We start from the raw sequence: 27,395 nt of genomic DNA, 5'->3' as shown, positions 1-27,395 counted from the left end.
CAGAGAGAAAGCTAGGGAAAGTAGATCCTTTGTATGGTTATCTAATTTAATTAGCTAGTCTAAGTATCTGTCGAATAGGCAACAAAAGCTTCAATCATAGGCAATCTTACCCCGACTGTTCTAACTTGTCACAACCTTTTCGAGTCTAATAACGGGGACAACCCTCAAAACAGGGAGCAATCCCTGCCACGTGAGTCTTCTTAACCGGGGCTGAATAAACCGAGACCGATCACAGCCATTTGGTCACTTTTGTAGTTCGATGTACGCGATTTCCGAGACAAGTTCCCATCCTTTTTGGGAGATACCGTCACGCTAGGGTCAGCTGGGCTCATACTCTAGCAGCCTTTGGGAGGAACAGAATTTTCAAATTTAGGGCTAGCGGCTATGTTTAACAAGATTCTAGAAATAGGCCTAGGAGCTTCACTTCACCCAAGTCGTCGTACGGGCAATATTGTAGAAAGAATAGGTTGGACTCGACCAAACCCCGAAAAGTTCAAAAGGAGAAGTTGGGTTTCTAATCGAAGGTGATGATCCGAAGGATCAATGCATGTCTGGTTGTTTGCGACTGTAGTATTAAAGACAAACTTTTCCTCGAACCCGACATATTCCTTTCTCTTCAATCTCCCCCTTCGTATGCTTTGCAAGGTAATTTGGACATGGGAAAAATGGCTATTGCAGTTCATGGCGACTACTGAGGAACTCAGTGCTATTAGCTTTCAGGTTCTTCCCTTATATCTCCTCCCCTTGAGTAATTTTCCCTGACTTAGCACAGAAAACATATCTTCTTGGCTCACACTTTCCCTTGCTTTTTCCATAAAACTGAGAAGGGGGAGGAGGTGTTTTAAAAAAAAAGACCACCATTAAAAATTAGACAGTGCCGCACAAGCTGCCGACTACTCTTGTTGAGGTATACTAATTGATCTATCAGATGAGAGTTTCTATAGATCTATCTTGATTCGAAACATTTGTGGAGAAGCAGAATAATCAGTCCCGTTGTCTTTTGAACTGATAGTGATATCGGTATTGATACGGCTGATCTGCCATTGCCAGCGCATGCTGGGATGCCAGTAGGTCATGTTGCCCATTAGCCAGGGTGTTCTGTAATCAGATCCTAGCATAAATATGCAGGCAGCTCAACGGCCTCGCCGATCTGGACGTTAGCTTGAGATGCCACCGCAAGAGCAAATCGGAACGCTAGTCGGTCACCGTTTAGATAGATCTTGTAGCAAATGCGACTTTGAGATTCCTATCGGCTCTATGCAGGCCGTGAACAACAAAATCTCAGCCGCTAGTGATGAGGTGCTCTGTATTTGCTCGATGGATATAAGCTATGTCGTGGCCACTAGATTCATTTATGTCGCGAGTTCACCTATTACCATGAAAATCTTCGCTTAGCAGACAATCACATTGCTCTTTCGCTCCGAAAATAGGGATAGATAGTCAGACAGTGCAGCCAAGGAGTTCTTGTTGGGGTAAAAGACAGCCTTCTTTCAACGCGTGGTGAAAAGCAAGCTGCTCATACTGTTCCAAGGAACATGGTTTCTTAATCCCTGACGCTCAATATTTTGCTGGTAGTTTTGTAAAGTCACATGTTGATGTCATCGGCATTGTCATATACATCAACAGCCACTGGCCGACGTTCCTATTGTTTAGGTAATCCCGAAGTTAGTTTCTTAGCATCCGCTTGGTGGTCTTTTTAGTCCGAGTGTTCGTAGTTTGGGGTCAATTTGATGGTATGTCCGTTCAATAGTTCTAACGTTTGTTACTGGAATCCAAAAAAAATAGAGCATTCCCGTCGCCTCGCTTGCGTTCGATGCGCAGTTTTCATTGTAGCTTATATTTTTCCAACACCACCAAGCCCGGTGATAGCAATCTTGTGTTGTTGGTCCGAGGAGAACAGCAGATGTTCAAGCTTATCAAGCAGGTCATAGCGGCCAACAAAACCTGCATCAGTTGGGAAGGAAGCATTGATGGAAGGAGCACGGGAGGCTGATTTATATGTGAAACGCCATCACGTGACGAATACCGGCATAAAGGGGCGGATCATCATCTCAATGGCTAAACGACATAAGTATCCGCATGTGTACGTACCTCAATGAACACTAGTTCGAATGCTGTACAAGATGTACTGCGACACTTGACCGTTGATCCATGGATGGTCACAAATCCGATTATCTAAAGTTGACCCGCACCTGACACCTGCTGATAGCGGATCCCTCAACCCCGAACTTCATTACTTATCCTTATGTTTTTTCTCTTTTACCTATTAACTGCGTTTTCTACTTGTGGACTACAGTGTAACAAAAGATGCAGCCGAGTCCCTGTCCCCGACACACCTGACCGACGCTGACTCCATCCCGACTCTAACCGTTATGGAGACCTCGGATATCTCCAGCTCGGAAGAGCATACAACTAGCGATACAGCATATCTGCCTCATCTCGTCATCCAGTTGATCCAGTGCCAACACTGCTCCCGCCCTTTGCGAAGTCCGCTTCGGTTACCATGCGGGAATTCGGTCTGTCGGGAATGTTTACCTGCCTTTCGGCCACGAATAGGCATTACTTACCCCGTGGCCGAGGGCAGGGACCAGGAATTTACATGCTTTTGGAAAGGAAATAAAGCGTGTGTTGGGGACCATTGTGTTGGAGATTGTGGTGCTGACGTGTTGCTCGGGAAGCTAGTCGGACTATTTGAAGAAATTCTGGGGTCAGAGGCAAACAAAGATTGGTCCGAGGATGACAGACCATTACTGCAGTGGAAGGCCGATGGGAGGAATCAAAACGGAAGTGGACAACTGCGGCAGCACGGATGGCTGCGGGGGATCTATAGCATGGCACTGGAAGGCCGATTCCCGTCTGATGCATCCGAGGTTATCTATGGAGAGTCTACAACTCCAGTCGAAAGCACAGAAGCACAGGATCTCATTGACTTTCAAACACTACGAGATAGTCTCCGCACCGAGCTAGACTGCCAGGTTTGCTATGCACTCGTCCTGGATCCGATGACCACACCTTGTGGCCACACTTTCTGCCAAAAATGTGTCGCGCGGGTCTTGGACCATACTGATCTGTGCCCTATTTGTCGCCGAAAGATAGGTATGCCGAATGATATACAATTAGAGCCTATAAATAAGACTATGGCGCGACTGATCGACTACTTCTTCCTCGACCAAATCTCAGTCAGGCGGGAGGCCAGCGCCCAAGATGAGATAGGCCCGGATTATGAGAAGAACTTGCCTCTTTTTGTGTGCACGCTATCATTCCCAACGATGCCGACTTTCCTTCATATCTTCGAGCCCCGGTACCGACTTATGATTCGGCGGGTTCTTGCAAATGGAAATGGAAAGTTCGGCATGGTCATGTACAACCGGCAAGGCCGGGTCCTTCCCGGCCAACTGGATGATGTGCCGTTCGTGCAATATGGAACGCTCTTGATGATCGAGCGATACGAGCTTCTTCCAGATGGCCGCAGTCTTGTGGTGGCTACAGGCGTGTCGCGGTTCAAGATCGTCGACTCGGGGATGCTGGATGGCTATTATGTTGCCAAGACAGAGCGCGTAGATGATATCGCACTCGCTGAGGAGGAGCGGCTTGAGTCAATAGAGACGTCAAGAGACACTATAAATCCTCTGCCAGAGGGAAATGAATCCGATCTCCCGTTGGACTCAATGTCAACTCAACAATTGCTCCTTTCGGCGAGAGAGTTCATCAGCAATCAGCGAAGATCTGGGGCACCTTGGCTGCATCCACGCGTCATGCTAGCATACGGGCCTGTCCCCACAGATGCAGCCCGCTTTCCATGGTGGTTTGCAAGCATTTTGCCCATCTCCGAAGAAGAGAAATATCCCATACTCGCCGCTACAAGTGTTCGAGAAAGACTGAAAATTTCGGCAAAATGGGCGAGACGGCTTGAGGCCCGAGACTGGTAGGCTTAAAATCCCTTCTCACTGTTAGATCCTGTTCTAACGTTTTCGATTAGGTCTACTCGCTCATCACTTTATTCTGTCTTATGACTATCCGTCCCTCTCCTCATGTTTTGCATCATCCCTCTATTATCTAGGCCCTTATCAGGACTACTCACCTCGACATCACCGAACGTAATGACATCATTGACACCGTTGTCTTTCTCGGTCTCGGTTTCATTTGGTGGCTCCAGAATATCGTTCCCTGAGATCAGCTCGCAAACACCCAACGAACATGATCAAACTCGCGACGTTGGCCAACAAGAGCAGAACAATGAAACATTTGTCTCTCAGTGGTTTGTGATTGGCGCTTTTCTAGCGATTTTCCTCGCCCAGGTTGGGGTTAATTTCTTGCATGCTGTTCGAAGCGGAAGACGCCGGCGACGGTTTCTAGAAATGCAGTTTCCGCAGCCCTTGCCCCAGCGGAATAGGGAGCAAGACCGTGGCTTGAATAGAGAGCCTATTCCCAACACGAATACTGCAGAGGAAAATGCACGAGATGACGCCGAGGGACGACCCGTCACAGGAAACGCTCCTGGTGTTGGATAGTGTAATCCGACATGTTTCAATCCCCAAATTTTTACCTCACTTTGGTGCTGATCCTTTTATCATCTGCTACCTTACAAGCAATATACCCTCTTTTGATGAAACTTTACAATATCTCTGTTTTGCTTTTTTTGTTCGTCATCATCTACCACTTTATCTAAAACTGTTGTATATGCAGGTCTTCATTGAGGCTCGACATGCTGATACCACAAAATGTCAGAAGTTACAAGTTCTAATGGTCCTTACCAGTTATTTCCTTCATCCATGGATTCTGATGCATTAAATATCACAGATTAGCACCAACCTCGAAACGAGCAGGGATCGGGCTGAGCCGCTTGGACGTTCCTGTTCCATCCAATTGACTAAATTACAACAAACTAGGAAGCAAACGGCCCACCAATCGCCGCATCTTATCTCTCGTGTACAACGAATTCGAGCCTTCGATCTCTTCGGGCCCTTGGGGGCAAATGTTCCCTGGTGTGACTACTGCACAGTGGGTTTGGTCAAACTCCCCCCCCCCTTCACCCCAACCAAAGCCATCGAAACCTCAATCAAAAATGTCAATGGCTTTTGGGGAGTCCTCTCCCTCTCGCCGAAGCTTCATCCCAGGTGGCCTCGGCATATTCCTGTTGGTTTGGGACCCGATGCTATTCCGGCGAATCAGTCAGCTGCTCGATCGAGCCACACACGTCTTCACCGTGTGCACCGGTTTAATCCTTCTCGCTACCACAGACCGGCTGGACGATCGCCAGATGTCCGCGAACAAGCGCCTCTATGATGAGTTCACTCCCAAGCATATTTCAATTCCCCGTTACTCTTGTGTTACTACCATGCAATCTATTCTCGTGGAGATACGGAGATGGAAACTGGCGTTCAAAGTCCGCGGAGTTTCCAAAAAATCCGATCTCGCTACCTGTGGACCATCTCGATTGAAGTACGAAGTGTTCGAGTCTATCGGAGCAGTGTACAATATAGAGACCTGGAAAGTCAATTTTTGTGCCTTGATGCCTGGTTCTGCTTCTTGGACGCCTGGTACACCGCTCTATGCAATTTAATGCAAATTAACTATCAGGCAACAAGGCACCACTTCTAAGCCCAAATGGGTATTTAGGCACTCTGTTTCCCATTCTAAATTAGATTGTCAAGAGTCCGATGGCTCAGACCTACTTTTTTTGCTCCTGCTTGGCTTAGCGATTTCGCAACAAATTGATCGCTTCCGAGTTGAAGACTTGAAAATTATGAATGCAAGGACGAGAGCGACCGCAACTAGACTGCCCTTTAGGAAAATCAGAGGTAGTCACCAGCGTGCATTTGTGAGACACGATGTTGATAAGAAGTGGGCCAAAAAGTGACCCCTTACGATCGTTGGTGGTGCATTTATGATGTGGTAGATTTTTTTTTTAAAAAAAAAGGACAGTTCAACAGTTCCTACGATGGAGTATGTTGTAGGTTATTAGAACTCCAAAAAGAGTCCAATCTTTTCAGACTAAATCTGCTCGCTGGCAGTTATTTAGCTCAATGATATATGATGATCCGTTTGCCATTTTGTGCGCCTTGTCTTATGTTGTAGATTAAACATCAACGGAATAAACCCAGAACAAGCTAACTAGAACGAAAGAGTATACGCTAGTATGTGGCTAGTATCCACTAGCGTACGCCATCTTCTCCTAGTAATACTACCTTAATATCCAATGATCCCAATCTCTTTGTGCAATGCAGATACGGAGTACAACATATACTACCAAGCAAGTTACGGTTGTGATAGCCCTGGAGACCATCTAGCGTTCTCCGATGGCTGGGAATTAGATACAACATCTGAATTGGCAATTCAGATATGATCAACATCACCATCTACGATCGAAAGATACCGGTATTTAGATATGAAAATCTGACAATTCTCGTCACCGTGGGTGTTTTTGTGTTCTCACTAGGTTAAACCTACTTTTGGCTCTAACTTGAATTCTCGAATACGATGGGACTCTCAAGGACTCCATAGGGAGGGTCGTTAAACCTATTTATAACGAATGTGGATGGAAGAAAGACCCGATTTTAACACCACCTGTGCTTCATTTAATCCGCCATCGGAATTCCGAGTTTTTCCTCGTCGCTACAAACCTCGTGAGTTTATCATTCCTCCCATACAAAATTCGCTGTCTTGAGGCTCTTTCACGTGATTTTCCATTTTCCATTGACCGATTAAGTACCTTGACGAGAGGGTCACCTGACTCTGCGGAAAGGCGAATTCAACCTGGTTCACACAAGTGCGCTGAATAGACATGATAGGCTAGTACAGAGTCAAAGTGAGGAATTTAGGGATGTAACAGCAGAAGTGATATTAGGCACTTTGTTAGAGTTTGAATTTGTATGTGGCCCAGAAATGCTCCATCCTACATACGACAGGTAGTAGATGTGGGACCTGACTTTTACGAATACCTGAACAGAACGAATTTCTCACCGCGTGTCAATCAGTTCATCACATATGGATTTAACTGTATTCTGAAATCAGAAGAACAATCCATTGTACGAAGGTGCCGCTATTCCCAACTCCAGGGCCCGTGGACCGGAGGCCGGATTATGTAATCTCGTGGAATGGTCCGCGTCTTCTTCGATCCAATCTCGAACACCCAATAGCGCGCCATAAGCTCAATGAGATAGGAAAATAGACTTGGACTGGCCAAGACGATATTTGAATCTATTTGACACTCATAAAGAGGCCGAAAAGCACCAACGCAGCCATGATCTCGCTCTCCTTGTCTCTAGGCCCGCCGGCCTTAGTCCGGCTCCACGACGCCTTGATATGCCTATCCAAGTTCAGCGAAACCGTCGCTATCGAAGCAGAGCCTGACATCGTAAGTTATCGTACCTTTGAGTAGATAGGTTTGGTTCATATCCTGGAAGTCAGCAAATGAAATGTTCGAGCTAACTATACCCCAGCTCCGCTTCAGTGCGCTCAATTCCACCAAGACAGGGTTTGCTTCCTTCGCGTTCGAGAAGGGGATTTTCTTTGAGGCGTATTCTTTCAACTCCAGCAGTGGTGGAAGGAGTGGCAGTGTTTCGCTGGACCGGTTCTTCTGCCAGATCTATATCAAAGTGAGGATATAGACTTTCCCCCTTTGGGATTTGTATCCTACAGCATTTTACGGATGACCATCTTCCTCGCTTAATGCTGATATCGAATCTAGGCACTTCTCTCCATATTCCGCGGAAGAATTGACAAAAATAAGGACACAGCCGTTGAACGCTGTGAGATGGAGTTGCATGAAGATATGCAGCAAACCGAGTGTCGACTAACAGTGAAGATGATATGCGGACTAGGTAAGACACCCCCTGCATAGGCCTGTGTTTCCTAGCTTAAATTGTATATCTTTGACCCCCTATCTAGGCGTGATCAAGTCATACAAGCTGACCTACGAACCGGCGGCAATTCAGCATGCCGTTTTCGACAAATCCAAAGCTACCAGCATGTGGACTGCTGATCCACGGTTTCTCAGGCAACTCATTGAGCATTTCAGCTTATCTGCAGAGCAGCTGGACATGTACTCTGATTCTGGCAGAGCGGTGTTCACAAGCTTCACAACAAAGATCATGGAGGGCAAAGGTATGTCGCGTTCTCCTTCATCAAGTCTTAAGAGTTTCCTTGACCAACACCCAACCAGAAGTACTTAAACACCCAGTCCATACATCCGTAGCAGCAGACAAGCGCGATTTCCAAAAATACTTGGTCGAAGAGAACATGCACGTCGCGATCAACCTAAAAGACTTCAAAGCCGTCGTTTCGCATGCCGAAACGGCAAATGCCACCGTAACAGCACGGTATACTCGACCCTGCAAGCCTCTGCAACTCGAATACCGATTCGAAGGCATCAACGCAGAATTCACAGTCATGACCCGCGGCCAGGCAGATAGCGATGACGTCCCCACATCATCACGAGCGACAATCCCACGACAAACGCCCACGCCTATCCCAATCTCAACAGCCAGGCCGCGCGATACTCGCCCAGCGGTGACACCAAGTACGCAGATGCCCCCGCCGCCACCGCGAAGCAGATCGATCCGTCCTCTCAATGGATCATCCACGCAGGAGAATCTGAGCCAGAGGGCCAGCGCAGATCGACCAGCGGCGTCTGGCCTTTCAATGGATTTCGATAGCCTTTTCGTACCTGCTGATGATGACCGGCAGTGGGATGAGATGAATGAAGAGGAGGAGCCCCAGGATATTCTTGGATGGGATGCGTCGGGAACACAGGTATATTGTATCCTTTTTTTTTTTTCAACGGTGGCAAAAATTGGGTGGGCTAACCAAACACCCAGGACGCATTCGGAGCATCGATTCGCGACGCCGAGCCTTCGTTCTCGAAACAGGATGGTTCTCATGCCGAGGATACAGACGAGGAGATGGGTCTTCCGCCTACACAGCGTTTGTCTCAGGTATGTAAATTCCGGCTCTGGCGAGACTCTGTTACGCGTATGCTGATAGTTGATAGGTTCGCCACTATGGTCTTTTCGACTGAGCACACCCCCTGTCAAGGACGGTACCTTTGTCAGCAACTCCCGGCACTCCTTGATCACAGAGGTGATCATGTTATAATCATCCAGCTAGTCGCACACCCCGCTCCAACCCCGACAACCTTCCTATCCGCGCCCACAGCTTCAGGAAGCGAAATCACAGTAAATGTACCCGCCACATTCCCCTGGGAATCTGTATCAGGTCCACAATTCCCATGCTCGCCCCATCCAAACGCCGCCACTCGACCATCTCCCAAGAGAGCGATGGCATGCTCACTACCAACAGCGAGTTTAACAGGAGTCGGAAGATCTGGCGGTGGAAGTTGGCCTCGATCATTGCGTCCCCAAGCAACAATCGAACCACTGACCGAATCAGAAGCAGGGTCTATCTGTGCATTCGGCATCGATGGTTCCACTCGTCCCAGCCCAGGTGCAGCATGGACATAAACCCCATGCCAACTAGCCGCAATGCCAGTATAGCGATAATGAACAGTGCCCCTGCACCCACAATCCCATTGCTCGTCGTCCTGTAAATGATCTCCATCTCCATGTAGACCTCCATCCTCAACACCATCGGACTCTGCGCGCAAAGACAAACTCTCTGGCACACCCAATATACCCCACCGATTCCCCCCATCCCCAAGAACAACAAACCTTCCTTGCCCCGAAACAACCGTAAACTCCCTCCCGCAAGCAACAGCCTCCGCAAAAAACGGCACACAAATCCGAACAGGAGAGTAAGCAATCCTAGCCCCTCGATTCTCTTTCCCAAGTTGACCCTTCCGCGCCCCGCCCCAGCCACAGACATCCCCATTCGAGAGCACGGTAACTGAATGCGCCACCCCGCTCGCCAGCGCTGTGATCCTCAACCCCGCTGGCGGGAAGGAAGGTATACACGTACCCGGCACGGGGGCGGGGGTGTCCAGTCCTAGACCCAGTTCGCCTTTAGGCGAGGAGCCAAGCACGAAGACTCGATCTTCTGTTTCAGGAGCGTGTCCATGAACGACGTCATTGCCGCTGATTCGTGGAACAGAAGCCACAGCAATCGTGCCCTCCCACGTCGCAGAGACATGTTTGAACTGGGATACCTCTGTGTTGGAGACAGCATCTGACAGAATCACCCGACGAAAGCGCAGGATGTTTCCTCCCTTGATGTCGGACTCGGGCTCTTTTGGATTTTTGTTTGTCCTGTGAGGCCCGCACCGTCCGTCTGAATTGCAGCCGGCGGCGTAGATGGAGCCGCTGGTGGTTAAAAGGAGAGTGTGGTTTCCGCCTGCTGCGATTGTCATGATTTCAGAGTCAACCGCGTTGTTGGTGTTTAGAACGGTGTGTCTCTGGGATCCTTGAGATGGCTCTGGCTGCTCGAAGAGACATTGCGTCGGTATGGAGACGTCTTCTCCGTGGTCGATACCTAGTTGGCCCGATCCGTTTGAGCCGAAGGCGAAGAGTCTCATGATTTGTTTTCAAAAAAAAAAAAAATTCTTGTTTCGCTCTTCTTCTGCTTTGATATTGTGGTATCGTTAGATTGGACCAAGTGTGCGGTTCATATACATCGATATCCAGACAGGTGGAAAAAGTGGAGTTAGTCAGCTTTTCTTCCTCAGGCCAGAGCTGCAAACTCTAGTCTGTGTATTCCAACAATTCTAAAAAAAAAATTGACTACAAGTCTGCAATTTCATGAAAAGTTTGCAAGAATCATTTGTATAGCAATGTCCAAGAAAGTGGTATCAACATCTAATTAATCAAGGGGACCGCTCCAAGTGTCAAACAAAAGTCATGCAAGCTAGTTCATACTGCGAGCACAAAATGGGTTCCAAAAAGCAACTTGGTGTATATGTGCATGACAGGTTTTATGAAAAGAGATTGAAAAATTGAAAAGGGGGAATTATTCGTAGCTAGCTTAAAAAAGACATGGTTTCATGGTCGCATCACAGGCAATAACCTGAGGACCGAGCAAAAGTGACCGTTTAGCGCTTCTCATTGTTGGAAGCATCCTCAGACTCGCTCTCCGCAGCCGGAGGCAGGGTGAAGGTATCCTGCTTGGAAGACACATTCTTCTCCATGCCCTTGAACATAGGGCTGGTGCGGTGGAAGTAGGTGTGCACATGACCCTCGAGAAGGGAGTCATCGGTGTCAACAGCATCCGCAGCATGCTTCTCGGCGGACTTGGCGGCCATAGCGTTCTCCCACTCGATGCGGTATTCCTCGACCTTCTGTTGGTAGTCGAGTTCGGCATTGTAGTAGCGGGACTTACGCAGGACGTAGCGCTCGTACCAAGACAGGTGCTTGGGGTGCACGGCAGGACCGTGGTACTCTTCCTCGCGACCCTGACGGAGATATTGCCAGCGGCGCTCCTGCTCCTTCAAGTCCAGACCAGTGGTGTCGGGAAGGAAGAGCGCAGTGATGATGGCACCAGCCAGACCAAACCAAGGCACAACGTAGAACTTGGTCTGGGTATCGATGTAGTTGTACAGGACGGCGGCGAGAAGGGCACCGGCCTTGCCCCAAGCAGCGGACATGCCGTGAGCGGAAGCGCGAATGGGAGTGGGGAAAACCTCAGCAGCGACCAGGAAGGAGACCGAGTTGGGACCGAACTGGTTGAAGAAAGAGCTCAGGAAGTACATGGCCTGGAAAGCCTTGATGTTCTCGGGTCGGCGGTAGTAGTCGAAGTGGAAAGCAGGGACGACAAACAGAACGAAGCAGAGCATGAAACCAACGATCTGCATCCACTTGCGACCGTACAGCTTGTTGTCGATCAGGAAAGAGGCCATGTAGTATCCGCACAGAGAGACACCGACATTGACCAAGTTCCACAGCCAGGTGGGCATGACAGAGCTGGATGCGGGACTAATGACTTTGATGAACTCGCTTTGGAAGAGCTTGTTGCCGTAGAAGAAAACATCGTTGGCGAACCAGCCGCCAGCAGTTGCGAAAATCCGGAATCCGAAGTACTTGAAGGTCAGCTTCAGGGACTGGGCATCGTAACCAGTAACGGAAGCCTTCTTCTTGGCAGCGGTGAGTTGCTTGCTAGCAGCCTTCATGTGGTAGGCACGGTAGTAAACAAGCCACAAAGTACCGACAGCAGGAATCGCGAAGGAAACTCGGTAGGTCCACTGAACAGCGACCTCGGAATAAGGGTTGTTACCGCTACCGTGGTGGAAGCAAAGCAGAAGAATAATCAGAAGAACCTGATTGAAGAACTGGCCCCAGCCCTGCATAAGGAAGGCGGAAGTGACCTTGCGGCCACGGTGCAGGCGATCTTCTTTGGTGGAGACCTTACCAGAACCGACGGCGTTTTCCATACCACTGGTGGCAGTCATAGGGTACTCACCACCAACACCGATACCGTAGATGAAGAGACACCACGCGTAACAGATGATCCAGCCATTCTGGGTCACACCCCAGGCGGCAGTCAACATGACAAGACCAAGAAGCATGATAACGGCATCCTGGATCAAACCCCATCGACGGCCAATCCTAGTCCCTCGTCAGTATAATCTCATTTCCACGGACGGTAGAATTGCAGCTTACCAGTCACCCAAGATTCCAACCAGAATCTGACCCACAATAATACCGATGATCTCGAGGTAGTCAATGGCGTTGATCCACTGCTTGTTGCAAATTTTGGCGTGTTTCCAGCAAGCAGGGAAGGCTGCTTGGAAGAGAGGCTTGATGTTGCCGATAGAGAAAAGCACGTAACCTTCCAGACCGAGACCGGCACCAGGGAGGACCATGTTGCGGAAGTAATAAGAGACGGGCGAGAGAGGATCCACCTTGATCATAGCCCAGATTTCCTTCAGCTCTCGCTTTGCCTCCATGTTGTTGTAGGAGGTGACGAAGGTGATCTTCTTCCACAGCGGGAGATCGGCCCAGTAGATGCCCTCGGGGGTGTAGCTGTCATCGGGGCGAATGAGGGAATCGAAAGCACCCTTCTCGTGGATGTCCATATCCTCCAGCGGGTTATGGTCTCCTGACATATCGGGCCCATGAGGGGCACGAGGACCAAAGTCGGTCATAGTAAAAGTATTCACTGAAACGTGTCGTGTGAGCAAGGAATTTGATAGGGAACAGATTCAATTCCTGGTGAGGGAAGAGTCGAAGTGACCACAATGGTTGGGGAAGGTGAGTTAACTTCAACCCAGGAAAGTGGCGATTGACTTATTAAGTACGAGAAAGCTAGGAGGTGGAAGAAGAAGAAGTGAGAAGTGAGGGAACCGGAGCGTGGAAGACATGCAACGGCACAACTAGTGGCGTCTCCACCTGAACTCAGAAAAAAAAATTGACCAAAAAAAAAAAAAAAGAAAATTATAGAAAGTCAAAAAGGCAAGAACCACTCTATCTTGGGGTCAGGGCCCTCTGGGGCCCTGTCTCGGTACGGTTATGGGCCTACTCCGTACTCTTACTGGTTTTGGTTCCGGAAACAGATTTTCTACTTTTAGTGGGTCGGGTGGGTCTGACATGGAGCGACCGGCAACCAATCAAAGATGCACGTGGGGGCAGAATACCAATTTTGATCGCCACCGCCTGCGGTTCGTGGCAGATCGTCCCAAACTTTCGCGGGGGCGATGAATTTTGTTCACCGTTTGAGTTCGATGTTCAACAATAGTTACTCCTACAACTTATATGGACGGAGTATCTACTCCGTATAATCTCATCTTGCTCTGCGGCAGTTATGGAGCGTCTGGAACGTGCATGTTTTATGTATAGACCCAAACGTCAATTCTTGGCTAAAGCTCACGCCAAGGCCAATGTAGTGCCCTCGGGCAAAGTGGCAACCGCCTTACGCCTTATCCAAACAGCTAGTCCCGGAGCCGGAGGTCATTTTGGATCCAAGGGAACTATCATTTACGCTTTGACACACGTGCAGACTATCTCTGGCAATCGTCCAATTTCTACAACAGGCAAGAAATTTCTCACCCAAAAAATCCCTTCTGGACCAGTGCTGGGCCGCATCTGGGCCATTTAACATTGACGTAGTGGCCAAGGCAGTTCCACGCTAGTTGGCAACCCCGGCATCTTCCATGCATGATCTCTGACCAATTAGCATGCAGCACTTGACCATGTGCAACTCCATTCTTCGCACCTTCCCTCGAATCTGAACCTACCTTCAACACGTGTTATCGCGTTGCGTGTCACTGCTGTCCTACATTCCGATATATCCGATGGAATCAAATGGATGCCATGAACTAGAGTATCATGGACACGAGTTGTTCGGCGAAATCAGCTTCAAAATGAAATTAAAAATGGGTGCTATCGACCATGTTGGACCAACAACGCGTCTGAAATCGATACATGCGAGCACATCTACATCATAACCTTCCAGAATCTTGGCTAAAGCTTGCTTTTTTTCCTCCTCGCATCCGCACAAGCAACTTCAAGCAATTCCAAGCCAGTCAAGCAAATATAGGCGTACCGGCGAGGCGCCGCCAAGTACGCTTCTGCTATGGTTGGTCCTCCAAGGCTGGATTTGATGATGGTACGCACGTGCTCGCGTTTCGCGTGGTCAATTGTCAGCAAAAAGAGGTCAACTCACGCGTGGTTTTATGTCTCGGGCCACCCACCTACATTAGGATACTCGGGAATGTATCTGAAAAACTTTTGTACCCACCCAAGGTGCCCAGCTGTGCCTTGCGTATGACATGCACCCTAGAGACTGATTTCGCCTAATATTCCCCTTTGTTTTTTTTTTTCTACCTTGTCTACTTTTGGCTCAGTGGTATAATTTGGGGTGGATACATGGATGATCTCGGGCTGCACTGAACATCTCATGATGCCGGCCAATGAAGCCAGATGACTTTTTTTGCTTATTTCGTGCTTTTTTGGTGCTAATTGGCTGCTCGGTCTGGAATTCCGCCCTGCACGTCCCCCTTTGCACACTTCATACATTAGCTGCCTTCTAGAAAAGTGACCCGTTTTGGAGGTTTGCCCTGATGTTTCAGCTGCTTTGCACTCTGTATCTGTTCCTTACTGCGAACTTGTCTTCAAACACTGTGGAGACAGGGATTGTCGTCTCAGCCCTGGAGGATCCATGGATAGCTCTACATCACAGTCACTAGCAGTCGACTGATTAACCAAGTAGGAAGGCACGTGTATAGTGCTCGGCATCTCCGAACCTCATACAGCCAGTTGAACAAGCCCGTGGACGTTAGGAATTATCAATATTAATCATCTAGTGGCATCTATTCCTTTAGTTTGATATAGGGGCATGTCTAAGTTGGATAAACAAACCCCTGCAGCCCTAGAACCGAATTTATTGGAAGAATTCTTACCTAGGTAGCATTTAGCCTTTGTCAAATCAACGCTAAGCGCAGACCTAGGACGCTAGTGAGAGCAAGCCGCTAGTTACCAGTATTTGATTTTAGTTCGTTCCTCGCATCTGCCTTGCAGGCTATCTCACGTGGTTGTGTAACGGGCCCTCATAGGGCACGCTAATGGTTGATCCTACTGTTCCATTATAAATTTCGGTCCGACCCACGTTGCATGACAAGCCCTTTTTGTGTAATCTCCTGAGGTTGACCTACACTTTGCTTATGGCGTGGTTTAGCACCAGGTGATTCACCCAGGAACAAGTGACAGCAGAGTAAATTTACAATCTTCCGATGTTTCCGTCCTGGGAGGGCTCAACTCATCAACGGAAATGACCACCTGTACAACTTTCGGTGAAATAACCTTAATGTCATCTCCGATGTCCTAAATAGGTCTACCAAGGGCCAATGTGCGAAGTTCCCAACTCCTGCAAAATCTTCACGAGAGTAGTGGAAGAGTGGTAATTTCACAAATACTTTGATCCCACCATGTGCAACAGAGAACAAGGCGATGTTTCTCATGATAGAAAAAAGACCTACTGAGAGGGCCGCATCGAAGCACAGAGCTGGAATAGGTATGAGATATGGAATATCAAACATTACAACTCCCAAGCACTATGACTTGTTCAGAGATTCCGTGCACCAACTGAGAGATCGAGCCTTTAATTCAGCCCTGATAAGCTACAACTATAAGCGTCTCGAGTTACACGCTTATCAAACCAGCAAAAATAGGAATATCACTTAGTTTTGTGTCTTGAGTACCTGGTCCTGCTTAGGCGCTGAAGAATTTGGCCTAGGATCCAGAAAGCGACCTTCTATAGTGAATTATCTTTAATCCATCTTGTTCCCACTTATAGTGAGCTGACCAATCCGTGAACAGTTTGGGTCAGAGATTTCTAGAGTGAAGCAAATCCTTCTATGTGAAAGAAGGTAAATAGTTGAAGGATGACTGGAAGGTGACACTTTGAGATGGCGACCGTGGAAGTCCTTGCTCACCAAAAAGGCGCATCCGAGGTTCTCTTTGTACAACATACTGTGCATGTATTTCTTATTTAGAGACACCAACAAACTCGACATGGAAATCTTTGTTCAGTGCCTTTGCGCCTGGGTGAGTGTCTAGTTTTTAAATGTACATGTAACGAAGATGACACAAAGGAAGATAACCGTGGCAAGCCTATCAACGTCTATACAGTATTTATGGACACTAGCAAAGGGTAGGAATTAGGGATTTTTTGCGTAGCAGGTCTATACAGAAGGTGAATCAACACAACATAGTCAACCCCTCGATTTTCTTGACTAGATAGCCAACGTGTGTAGTATGGGAAGGTCCATTTAGCATGAATGATATCTCGGCTGCTTAGAATCAACGTTGGTAAGAATTGACACGTCTATGACCCCCTGGTCATACGCCCCCTGCCGGTTTCTCGCCCATTTGCTCATCCTCCACATGCCGCCAGGCCCTTCCTCGATAACCTCCTGTACCTTCCGGCGGTGGTATCGACGGAGGGCGGTCTTGATCAGCCGGTTCTTCTGGTTTCTTGCTGCTTTGTATAGCTCTTTGTCGTATGGGTCACCTGTGCGTTCATGTCGATGGCGGAGTCGTCGGACTTCTTTGACTGCTTCCTGGCACTCCGGTGTGAAACTAGGATTCGCCCACTGCGAAGGGATCGCCCACGGTGTGGAGATATCGACTGCATCATTGATGATTTTCATGAATGCCTGGCACTTGGCTTCCACATCGTTAGCAGTTGTGAGGCTTCTGGGGTTGGATGTGTCGGTGGCGGTGGTGGTGGTGGTGGTGGTGAGTTGGCTGATATGTTGTTCTAGGGACGGAGGACCTCGCAGAAACGGTCGAGGAGAAGGCAGCTACATTCCAACAAGCCTTCTTCCCAGTGCCACCACCGGCAGATCTCTCTGACATCGATCCGACAGAGATCAATCGAAGACCGATCCACTTCCCAGAGATCACACACCAAGAGATCACACAAGCAGTCAAAGCCTCACCACCAGACAAAGCGCCAGGAGAGGGCGGCCTTCCGAACTCACTGTGGCATAAGCTTATTGAGATCCCGGCAGTACTTGACACTATCTCTGGGATTTACAACGCCTGTATACGGCTCGGTACCAACCCGTCACACTTCCAGAAATCAATCACTGTGGTACTACGTAAGGCTGGTAAGCGTGATTACCAGCTTGCGAAGTCCTACCGACCAGTTGCACTCCTTAACACACTCAGCAAATTCCTTGAGGCAGTTATTGCACGAAGTATTAGCTACGCGGTGGAAACCCACAAATTACTCCCGGATACACATCTTGGAGGAAGAAAAGGGATCTCAGTGGATCATGCCATTCAGCAAATCATCGGCCGGGTGCGGAGAGCATGGGGCAATAGCAAGATAGCCAGTGTGCTACTACTCGACGTCTCCGGAGCGTACGATAACGTCTCTCACGAAAGGTTAATCCATAACCTTTACAAAAGGGGACTCGGTTAGCTCGTACCATGGGTGAAAGCATTCCTCACGTCTCGAAGCACTAGGATCCGTATGCCAGAAGGGGTATCGGCAAGTATCCTAACACCAACCGGCATCCCACAGGGATCACCTCTCTCTCCAATCCTATACCTAATCTACAATGCGGATCTAGTAGAGGGCTGCGAGGGGGTGAAGACAAGCGGGTGGGTCGACGACGTTGCCTTCATTGTCACCGGGAAGGACGAGCATGAAACCATCTCGAAACTACAAAAAGCATGCCAGTATGCCGATGCCTGGGCAGCTAGACACGCCTCGGTGTTCGATCCTAAGAAGTACGCACTCATACACTTCGTCAACCCGGGATCTAGGGAGGAGGGGTATACGCCATTGGTGCTACCGAGTACTACTGTTCAGGCTACCACCACGGCGGAGCGGTACCTTGGGATTTGGCTAGATCCCGGTCTAACGTTCCGGCACCACAGGCAGCAAATGCTTGCTAAGGCCGGCATCAGCCTGCAAGCGCTACGGGGCTTGACTGGCTCTGCATGGGGAGCATCTCTCTCTTCAATGCGTACGATATATCAGGCGGTGATGATCCCACAGATGCTGTTCGGAGCGGCGGCTTGGCATTCACCACTGACCACAACACTGAGGGAGAGAAGCTACGTGAAACAGTTTGCAAGTATACAGGCGAGAGCAGCATGTATAATAAGCGGTGCCTTCAAAACAACTGCTAGGGAGGCATTTTAGATGTTGAACTTCATCTACTACCTATGCAGCAGCAGCTTGACCGGTTAGTCCGGCTAGCTGCTATTCGAATACGTACAGGCCCAGCCTATGCAATACCAAAAACAATGCTCCGAGAAAGGAGCAAAACTCAACGCCAGAGAGGAGGATGGACACCAATGGAGGCTCAGTCCTGGAAGAAGGGTGGATGTCTCACTGCAATCCCGGACGCCTTACCAAGGGAATGGGAAAGCAGGAAGGCATACATCCAGGCGCCATGGAGCAAGCCACCAAAGGTACACATTGAAGAACGAGAGCAAGCAAAAAACACACACACGATAGCATTGAACGACAATTCCGCGCACCGGTACGACTATACACCGATGGGAGCGGGTATCAAGGCGGCATTGGGGCCGCAGTGTACCCGGCATACCCGAGTGTCCAGAACGAGTCACGGCTATGCAATATGGGATCTGGCGACGATGCCACCGTGTACGCCGCCGAGCTCCGCGCTATTGAAATGGCACTGGAAGTTATCCAATACCAATTCACAAGCAACGACGACTGGCGAGAAAGGCTGGCGGAGAGGGGGGCCGTGATCTTCACCGACAACCAGGCCGCTCTTAAAGCTATTCAAACCCCCAAAATGCCATCTGGCCAGGTATACCTGGAAGGAAGCCTCCGCCTACTGGACTGGTGCTCGAAGAGCAAGATTCAGGTTGAATTGCGCTGGATCCCGGCGCATGAAGGCATTCCAGGCAACGAACATGTTGACATGCTTGCAAAGAGCGCAGCAACCACCACCGACACATCGAATTATCATAACCGATCTACCCGGCTTGCCGCCGCAGCGAGCAAGTGTATTAAGCATTGATCTCGCCCTTGCTTCAAATCAATGGATCCTTTGATCCTCAGTTCAATTTTCACAATCCTTGGGCCAACAAACAACAACAAATTAAATTGTTGATTTGCAAAATTTCAGTTAAAATCGAGGTAAACCGTTTCATAGAATGAAAGATCAATGAGATTAAATTGAAGCTGTTCTGATCAAACCGTCGAGTCGCAACAATTGAATCATGGATGAGTATGATAGATTGACAAGGTTGTAAATCCTCACCAATCAAAATCAAGATATCATCAGAGTTGATCTCCGCCGTTTCACGATGACTGGCGGGTTGTTGTTTAACAGTTGACCTTATTTTGACCTCATCCCCACGGCAGTAAGATCTATTTCACTTGGATCTGAGAAACTGTAACATATCTCCATCAAGGGCTTTTCAGTACATGAAGGCACACTGTATTTGGGTAGCAAAGCCATTCATTATTTTAGCAAGTTGAATTCAAGCAAATTAGAGCAGGGCATTCTCATTCTTTTGGCCATGAGTGGAACCCCTTTTCAAAGTTCGCTGCAACCAGGACACCTGGGGCTTCCATTTCAACGGCAAAAAAAAGCAATTTGCCAAATGCATAACGTAGGCCGAATTGTGTTCATCTAGGATAGTTTCGAAATCTCTCCTCCGCTCCTGTTTTTGTCTCTTTGGGAGCTCGAAACCTCGAAAGCTGATGCAGCACCCGCACTCCACAGTGCAATGGCCTCTGCCTTTCTCCCTTTTAGACCGATGCCTCTGTTCACAACATCCGCATTTCCGGCTACAACATCCACCTCGATTGGAACAATCATGAACCATTTCTTCACGCATAAACCATTTAGCATCGCGCCTTAAGCGATCATAGGCATATCTAAACTTCAATTGAAGCATGCACTCTGCTCGGTAAAGGGCGTACTCCTTTCTTGGATAATCAGCTTGAGTCCTTTCAAGCTGTTTATTTGCGTTTTCAAAGTGAGTCGCATCAGAATTCTCATTCTGTGTCATAGCCATAGCCTTTTGTAAGGCTATAGTCTTGTGGTATAACCATTCCTCACGCTGCGTTAATTCACGTAGAGCGTACTCGGCAAGAAATAACTCGGTGAGTTTGGACCGAGCAACGTAGTTCGGCCCGCATTTAAGAAAGTCATTGTCTGCTCTGTCAAAGACAAAGGTTGTATTCGGAGGCCTATCGAAGAACCCCATGCTACTATTGTAAGGTTAGTTCAAATATGAGGCAAGAAAGATTAAGTGGAATGTACCTCTTTGATAGGAGAGACTAGGTATAAGATATGAAATTTCCATTGAATAGGGAAATATGTTAACGAAGAAGGAATTTGAGATGAGAGATACAAAAGAAGTTCCCGGGGTCCCTCTATGGCTTCGTCGCTAGGCCGCCGCTCAAAACAGATTAGTGGAAGTTTCCGTGTGGATGTAGTGTCTAATTATGACGCAATTAGCTATGATCTCATGCACCACGAAGGATGAGAAGAAGCTAGCAAAAAGACAAATCCAGGGACTAACTCAAGGATTAAAACGATGGACATGAAGGTGAGGACTACGAGGGGGGATATCACTCTGGGCTGTAATGCACTGGCTTTAATGCCCGAATACTCGGTTCCGGTCTTAGTTATGTCTGCATTTAGACCGCTTTTAGGGATCCATATACAGTGAATTGTAACAAATTCGGCACGGAGTAACTTGTAAGAAATGGATTATCTCCATTTTTGGTGTGGTTTGTGGCATAGGATATGAGTATCCGGAAATGGAGATAGTTCCAAGATCCTCAGAAGTACAGAGATAAGGTAACTAAGCCATTGAATACGCTCTAATTTCTCTTTTAAGTCTTTTCGTAATCTTCTCGACCCGAGCTAGCATAATAGCTATAAAGTATCGGCTCTCTATCATCAAGGTGCCCTTTGATAGCTTCGTACCTACCATTAGTGGATTATCTTGAATTACTATTTAACGGCAGCATTTTTAGCTTTGATCTTCAATTTTTCACAGATCACGGGCACAGCTCGATGAGAAAGTGCCACCACTGTGTTTAAATCCCGAGGTGGATTGTTGTAAGAGACTTCTATTCAACTAGATATGCGTGATTCAGAGCAATAGACCGAGTTGCGATGACAATGCTGGTTGATGGTCCATCTATGAGAGGCACAGTATGTTAATTATGTGACACCGCCCATCTTTTGATGTGAGCGATACTTGAAAGATCATTGAAGATCGTCGAGAGATTGGAAGTGAGTAGTTTGTAAAAATCCATGCCATACTACATGCGGCAGTTACAGTGGAATATGGTAGTCTCTCACACGTACATTGTCCAGGAATATAGCGCGAGATGTGAGATAACTAGTATTCGATCGGTTTAGTACATCGAACTATGTAATACAGACGAAAAAACTAAAAAAAAAATATCACTTGGGTACGCTTCATCGGTATCTCGATGCATTTTCTTTCTTTAAAAATGTGAGAGGAGTATCACCGCTCATCAACCACAATCCATTTTCGCAAGTACACAGTAGGGTCTTGGAGTAACGCTAGATCAAATTTCCGAATTGGCCGATGACCTCGTCTAGAAATTCGACCGTTGTCTATCGCAGGGACGAAACACGGCTAATTCTCGGCTAGCGTCATTGGCGAGGGAGAGGAAATTTAACGACCTGACCCTTTGATCACATGTGTCGACGATGGGATGTGTGCTCTACTTTTTGATTATGGCTTCTCGTACAGCCCAAGCTCAATATTGCCTGACGGACAATTTCGCGAGACCTTTGAAGGGATCGAGCCATTTCAGAAGTGCGATAGATGCAAAGTTTGCTACTGATTTCCAAAACTTGTCACTTAATCCCGAAAGGACTATTTCGTCATCTCTTACTTTACTTGACAGAATTGCCAGTCAGGTTGCCTGGCGGCGCTACCACCGGCAGGAGCGTTATTTGCTGAGCGAGAAAAAGCATTTGTTGCCAAAACGCGAGCTCTCTACAGACTGACTAGTGTGCAAGTCGCCGACTTGATCGATGTCGAATAATGGAATGCTTTTAACCACCTCGAAACCGATTATGCCATATACACCTCAGAGGTCCCATTTCTACGGCGATGGTAAATACTTCTAAATCGGTAGGAGTGTGAACAAATGTGCCTATCTCGGAGACGTAGATCATTTACTATGCTGTATGCTACGGTTACAATTGATGGTTATGTAGGCATGAATCAACACGTCTTGGATACTCACAAAATCCTTGCGCAGGTACCATACTTGATCTTCTTTGTTCCTCTATGGACCACTTGTGTATCCCTACAGCCTTCGTAATTTTTGAAGGGAGACAAGATGCAAGTCTGAACCTTGCGCCTCCTCCATGGTGGAGAAAGTTTTATTTAATCACATGTAGATCTATCTGCTTCTGGTTTTTCTCGATATGAAACGATCATAAAGACTACTTCTTCAGGTGTGTTTGTAAGTATAGCTAGACTTCAAATCTCTATGGGACAAAAATTTACAGCTTTTTTTAGGTGCGAGATGCCAAGATGAAATGACAGAGCTCCAGGGAAAAGCTCTCGGCTAAGTTGGCTGGTTACAAAAGCCCGAGAATGCCTAGCAGCGCCTTTTGAATCTCAGATGCAAGCGGCCACTACAATCAAATAGGCCTGCATATGGAGCTCGCACAGTTTGAAGCAGATGCCCTAATAGATTCTTTGCGAGCCATTTCCACACGGCGCGTGGTCCGATAGCTTGCCACCGCTAGCTTCGATTCATGGTACCTTCGCCCGAGTTTGCAAACAAAAATATAGACCTTGCAGGGGCACTGCGCTACTCCTAAAAGGTTTCGCTCACTCTACGAAAGCACGTGGGCGAGTTTTGAACTCATTCTTTTTTTGCGACGATACAAATGTAATCGTTCGTTGTCTCTTTGCCGGGGCAATATCTGATTTTTCAAAGGAAACAGCCTGTTCTCGAAAGATAACTGCTGGACTATCCTCTGTGGGTATCTAGGCGAGCTGCGATTGATGCCTTTTGGATTAGACTTCATTCACACGAGATCGATCGCAAGTTGGTATTTGAAAGCTCTGTTTTCTCTCTTCGGCCCGCCTCATCCCGCCTCGTCCCGGAACTCAGAGGTTTAGGGCGGTCTATGGTCTATTTGAAAAACGCTGCTTAGATCGACAGGGATCAAGGAAAGTGGAGGGCTTAATATCATTTGACATGAGGCAGGTGCAAATCATGAACAAAGCCATACCACCGGGAATGATTCTCGAAGCGCCTACATGAACAAGCAAGACGATTGAAATCCCACGTGAAGCACAGGCTGTGTACGTATCTTCATAAACTGCGTTCCGTGATCGAGACGATGGTAGATCATGACTTGCAATGCTCATGATCATTGTAAAACTACATAAGCTGGGAGAACTAGGCCATGTAGGCTTAAGGCTGGTAACGAACGAGAAGCAGCACGTAGTAGATAGTTAACCCCGTGCATTCAGACCCTTTTTTCTCTCTGCCGGGTGTAGCTCTCTAAAAGATCAGCATCGACTGGCAGCCTTCTTATGACTGGTGAGCGAAGACGAGGGCGGGGTTGTAGGAAGAATGAGGGAAAAGAGGCAAAATGTGGCTGACGGGAGAGGTGGACCGCTGGCAATGTGGAGGCATAGCTGATTTCAAACCCTACGGCATGTTCTATTCTAAAATTTCATCTGATCTATTTGAGCGATCTCAGAAAGTCAAGATCAGGACCTTTTCGGAAGAAGTTCGAAGGTTCTTTTTGCCCTTCATAGTGTTAAAGCTGGAAGAACCATCCAGCGGTGAACCCCACGGTTTTCACCCTACGGCGTTTAGTATATAAATAAAGATAAATCGAGCGAAACAGGCGAGATTTGGGAGTGCTTCGATCAATGAATCTCGTCATAGAAGTTGGTCAACGATTTTCTGCCACAGAAAATCCACCTAGGGGACTATTTACCCAATCGAATACCCGTTGTCTGATGTGCCGCCATACTCCACCACCACAGCAAGGGACCTTGTAATAGGTCGGATCATAGGAATAGACAAGTGCTTCATTGTTTCTTCGATACTATAGCGATTAGCATTTTAATTGTTTGCCGAGCTCAAAGCAAGAGGTGTCACTACACGTTCCATCTGACTGGATCATGAACCAGCTTAGCCGAAGAATTTAAATAAGTGAGACATTATTTTTATGTCGAAACAACGAAATTAAATCAGAATGTTCCGATTTGGGCATTGTATAAGAGCATGTGCATAGACCTAGTGGGAAGTGGTCAAGGCCGAACCCTTGGCCACTGGCGTCAAACTACTTAAGATCTCTTATATATAGCCCTGGCACATCCCTTCATCTCTGCGATCGAGATCTTCTCAAACCAGCCCATAGATAAAATTTCGATCATAACTCATATTTAAAATTAATTCGTCACCAGATCGTACGAATAAAGGACAAATTTGATGCTGGCATGCAATATCCTTCGTGGCTGGCAACATTCCGAACATTCCCAAAGCGCGCTAAACTACACCCATCCCTTCCCAGCCATCATGCCTAGGCCACTCCAGGCTTGCGTTTCATATTTCCAATGGCTTGAGGCCTCCTATCCGACCATATGTAATGAACACATTCTACGGAAAATCCAAGCTTGATATTATGCAGAATTGTATGCCCCGCCCTTTCCCACAGCCTACGTCTGGAATGAAGCCATCGTGATGAAAGATCCCGATCGTCCCGATTTCCAGTCTGGTTGGTATATGAGGGCAAGAACCGCCGATGCGAGTTCTTCTGATTGAACATCGAGCTTTCACATCGTCAGCTGTGGTCACCACCAGATACTGCTTACTGGGTTCAAATACCTTTTGCGGAAGACTAGCACTAAACCAGCAAAGACACCCGACTTACCATCATGTCGGACTTCAAGGCCGTATTCCAGACAGTGACGGTTTTCGTCGCATTTATACTCACCCTTCTGTGTCTCTTCGCAGGGACGCAGAGGAATTTGCTTGAGGATGTGGATCTCTTGACGGTAAGTCCGATCGTCTCCAATCTACCCTCTCAAGGTGGCAGGTAGATGCAGAAGACTAACATGGCCGCGATTATCCATTTAGCTTTACACACCCGCAGTCAGCACCGATAGTGGAGCCCACGATTTCTATTCCATCCATGTACTATCCTACTGCCAGGGAACACTGAAGACAATGGACCCCAGCGCGGAAGTCACGCATAACGTGACCAAATGCTCCAACCGCACGATACTTTCCTCGTTTGACCCAACCCAATCTTGGCCGAAAGAGATCACGTCCAGCCAGCAGCTGGGGTGGCCGCGTGTAATCGGCGATGACTTCCACGCCTTCAAAATGACGAGTCAAGTCATGGCCTTGATGTACTGTATCGGAGTTGGTGCGATGGGGCTTGTTCTACTTGTACGAGTATGGTCGACTCTTGCTCCGAAAGCGTGCCAGGGCCCATGTGAATTTTCGTTTTTCGTGGTGAGTGGCACATACCCGAACACGATCTGGTGATGGAGTTACCCCCCTACATAAACTCTGTCCTGCATGTCGTTTATGCAGGCAGTGGACTTCCAATTTGAGCGTAGTGCATTTCACATTTCCCCGGAATACCAGAACTCGCTGACATGGATCCCTTTAGCTTGGATCTTTCAGCATCAGCATCGCATCTATCATCGCAACCGCTCTCGCTTTTGAATTCGTTGCTCTTATTAATGCTCACGGGAAGGGCTCGAGCGTGTCAGCCCGTTACGGTGATAAATTCCTCGGGATGACTTGGGCCGCGGTGGGGCTCATGCTCGCCGGTAGCGTTGCTAGCTTTGCGAATGCCTTCGTTAACAAACAGGCTGCGCCTGCGTCAGTCTCAAAGGATGTAGAGGGGTAATCAGCACCGAAATGAGAAATTAGGGAGCGGTGAAGTTAGCCAGTCGGAGAGCGCAGGTTTCAGACGGGGGGCGGATGTCGGGGAAACTCGCAAAATCAAATATAATCCCATCCCATAGTAGATAAAGAGCCATTTATGAAACGAACGATACTACCTTCCAATTTCCAAATGCCCGTAACCAAAAGAGAATAGTGTTCAATCTAACTAGGAACGGTTTCACGTGAAATCGCAAAGTTGCCAATCCGGCCACTTTCTTCGGGTTCTCTGAGGGTTAGGGTTCTTGACCGGGGCCCGGGGGTACCGCGAGAGTTAGGGGTTTTTCCCCCTAACCTTCAGGGGCTACGGTGTGTTGGGCCGTACAAACCAGGTAGCACTCCAGCCCGCACTCTAGCCCCATAGGGGCTAGAGTGCTGGGGCATGGAAGGTAGTAGATGCACTTGGAATGAAGACCTCGCCTGAAGATGGTGTGGGCAACTAATGGGGAAAAAAATGGGTCGGGTCTATCAACCGTTCATCCGACGTCATATGTGGATATGTGGATATCGGTCTTGAGGGTCTATGAGTTGTGAGTAGTCTCGAATATTCTTGAAATCACCATATAATTTTAACCTCAATCCAATCACCTTGGTGCATTCCGTACAATGGCTCAGACTCCCAGGACCACTGTACTCCGTAAAGATCTTCCCGGTTTGTCGGCTGATTTTCTCCGATGTCTACAATTTGCCAAGATTCTTGTCAAAGCGCGAAGTATTGATATGGGCTTCCCCGGTGATGCTCTCTTTGTTTTGCCGGTGAGTGAGTGGTTCAGGCCCTGTGAGTCCTGTGAGTGCACATGAAAAGAAACCTATTAGTTACTTGACTAGGAATAGTGTGTTTGTAGTCTGTCCCTACTGCGCGGTAATTGTTGAAGTATGAGGGTTGCACGGACATTCAAGCGGGGAGAAAGAGAAGGGTAACATCTTCTCGGATCAATAGGGAATACTAGAATTAAAGCAAAATAGTGGAGCAGCATAGAATGCAGGACAGTCAATGTTATGACTGGTTGAAAACAAGGCGGAGGCCAGTCCCGTTGCCCAGATATCTATGAAGTCATCGTCAGATTGACCTTGGAACAAGCATAATC

General features: G+C 47.9%; 8 protein-coding genes across 8 annotated transcripts; 7 read left to right on the top strand and 1 right to left on the bottom strand.

Moving 5' to 3' along the window:
• Window positions 1-2,503: 2,503 nt before the first annotated feature.
• Pdw03_8504 (Zinc finger, RING-type) lies at window positions 2,504-4,013 on the top strand (the record flags this gene model as incomplete). Its single annotated transcript, XM_014678154.2, has 4 exons — window positions 2,504-2,516; window positions 2,585-2,623; window positions 2,683-3,925; window positions 3,980-4,013. 4 exons carry the CDS (start codon window positions 2,504-2,506, stop codon window positions 4,011-4,013), a joined length of 1,329 nt encoding a protein of 442 aa, XP_014533640.2.
• An 87-nt stretch (window positions 4,014-4,100) lies between these two features.
• On the top strand, window positions 4,101-4,511 carry Pdw03_8503 (putative ATP-dependent protease (CrgA); the record flags this gene model as incomplete). The annotated part of the gene is made up of 1 exon (XM_066101989.1): window positions 4,101-4,511. The coding sequence occupies one exon, from the start codon at window positions 4,101-4,103 to the stop codon at window positions 4,509-4,511; it is 411 nt and encodes a 136-aa protein (XP_065957072.1).
• A 194-nt stretch (window positions 4,512-4,705) lies between these two features.
• Pdw03_8502 (uncharacterized protein) lies at window positions 4,706-5,286 on the top strand (the record flags this gene model as incomplete). The annotated part of the gene is made up of 2 exons (XM_066101988.1): window positions 4,706-4,723; window positions 4,801-5,286. 2 exons carry the CDS (start codon window positions 4,706-4,708, stop codon window positions 5,284-5,286), a joined length of 504 nt encoding a protein of 167 aa, XP_065957071.1.
• Window positions 5,287-7,243: 1,957 nt separating this feature from the next.
• Pdw03_8501 (DNA repair protein rad9, putative) lies at window positions 7,244-9,019 on the top strand (the record flags this gene model as incomplete). Its single annotated transcript, XM_014678152.1, has 7 exons — window positions 7,244-7,357; window positions 7,443-7,598; window positions 7,691-7,823; window positions 7,891-8,106; window positions 8,165-8,754; window positions 8,820-8,936; window positions 8,993-9,019. The coding sequence occupies 7 exons, from the start codon at window positions 7,244-7,246 to the stop codon at window positions 9,017-9,019; spliced, it is 1,353 nt and encodes a 450-aa protein (XP_014533638.1).
• Window positions 9,020-9,229: 210 nt separating this feature from the next.
• On the top strand, window positions 9,230-10,208 carry Pdw03_8500 (uncharacterized protein; the record flags this gene model as incomplete). The annotated part of the gene is made up of 4 exons (XM_066101987.1): window positions 9,230-9,543; window positions 9,607-9,751; window positions 9,813-9,903; window positions 10,048-10,208. 4 exons carry the CDS (start codon window positions 9,230-9,232, stop codon window positions 10,206-10,208), a joined length of 711 nt encoding a protein of 236 aa, XP_065957070.1.
• Window positions 10,209-10,981: 773 nt separating this feature from the next.
• Window positions 10,982-13,030, bottom strand: Pdw03_8499 (MFS phosphate transporter, putative; the record flags this gene model as incomplete). Its single annotated transcript, XM_014678150.1, has 2 exons — window positions 10,982-12,491; window positions 12,546-13,030. 2 exons carry the CDS (start codon window positions 13,028-13,030, stop codon window positions 10,982-10,984), a joined length of 1,995 nt encoding a protein of 664 aa, XP_014533636.1.
• Window positions 13,031-18,563: 5,533 nt separating this feature from the next.
• Window positions 18,564-19,390, top strand: Pdw03_8498 (Reverse transcriptase, putative; the record flags this gene model as incomplete). The annotated part of the gene is made up of 2 exons (XM_066101986.1): window positions 18,564-18,583; window positions 18,859-19,390. The coding sequence occupies 2 exons, from the start codon at window positions 18,564-18,566 to the stop codon at window positions 19,388-19,390; spliced, it is 552 nt and encodes a 183-aa protein (XP_065957069.1).
• A 5,896-nt stretch (window positions 19,391-25,286) lies between these two features.
• On the top strand, window positions 25,287-26,272 carry Pdw03_8497 (Actin cortical patch SUR7/pH-response regulator PalI; the record flags this gene model as incomplete). The annotated part of the gene is made up of 3 exons (XM_014678149.1): window positions 25,287-25,406; window positions 25,489-25,869; window positions 26,030-26,272. 3 exons carry the CDS (start codon window positions 25,287-25,289, stop codon window positions 26,270-26,272), a joined length of 744 nt encoding a protein of 247 aa, XP_014533635.1.
• Window positions 26,273-27,395: the final 1,123 nt, after the last annotated feature.

This window comes from Penicillium digitatum, chromosome 3 (genome assembly GCF_016767815.1).
Source record: "Penicillium digitatum chromosome 3, complete sequence".
Lineage (NCBI taxonomy): Eukaryota > Fungi > Ascomycota > Eurotiomycetes > Eurotiales > Aspergillaceae > Penicillium > Penicillium digitatum.
Note: the sequence above shows the minus strand (reverse complement) of the source record. Positions and strands in the feature narration are given on the sequence as shown.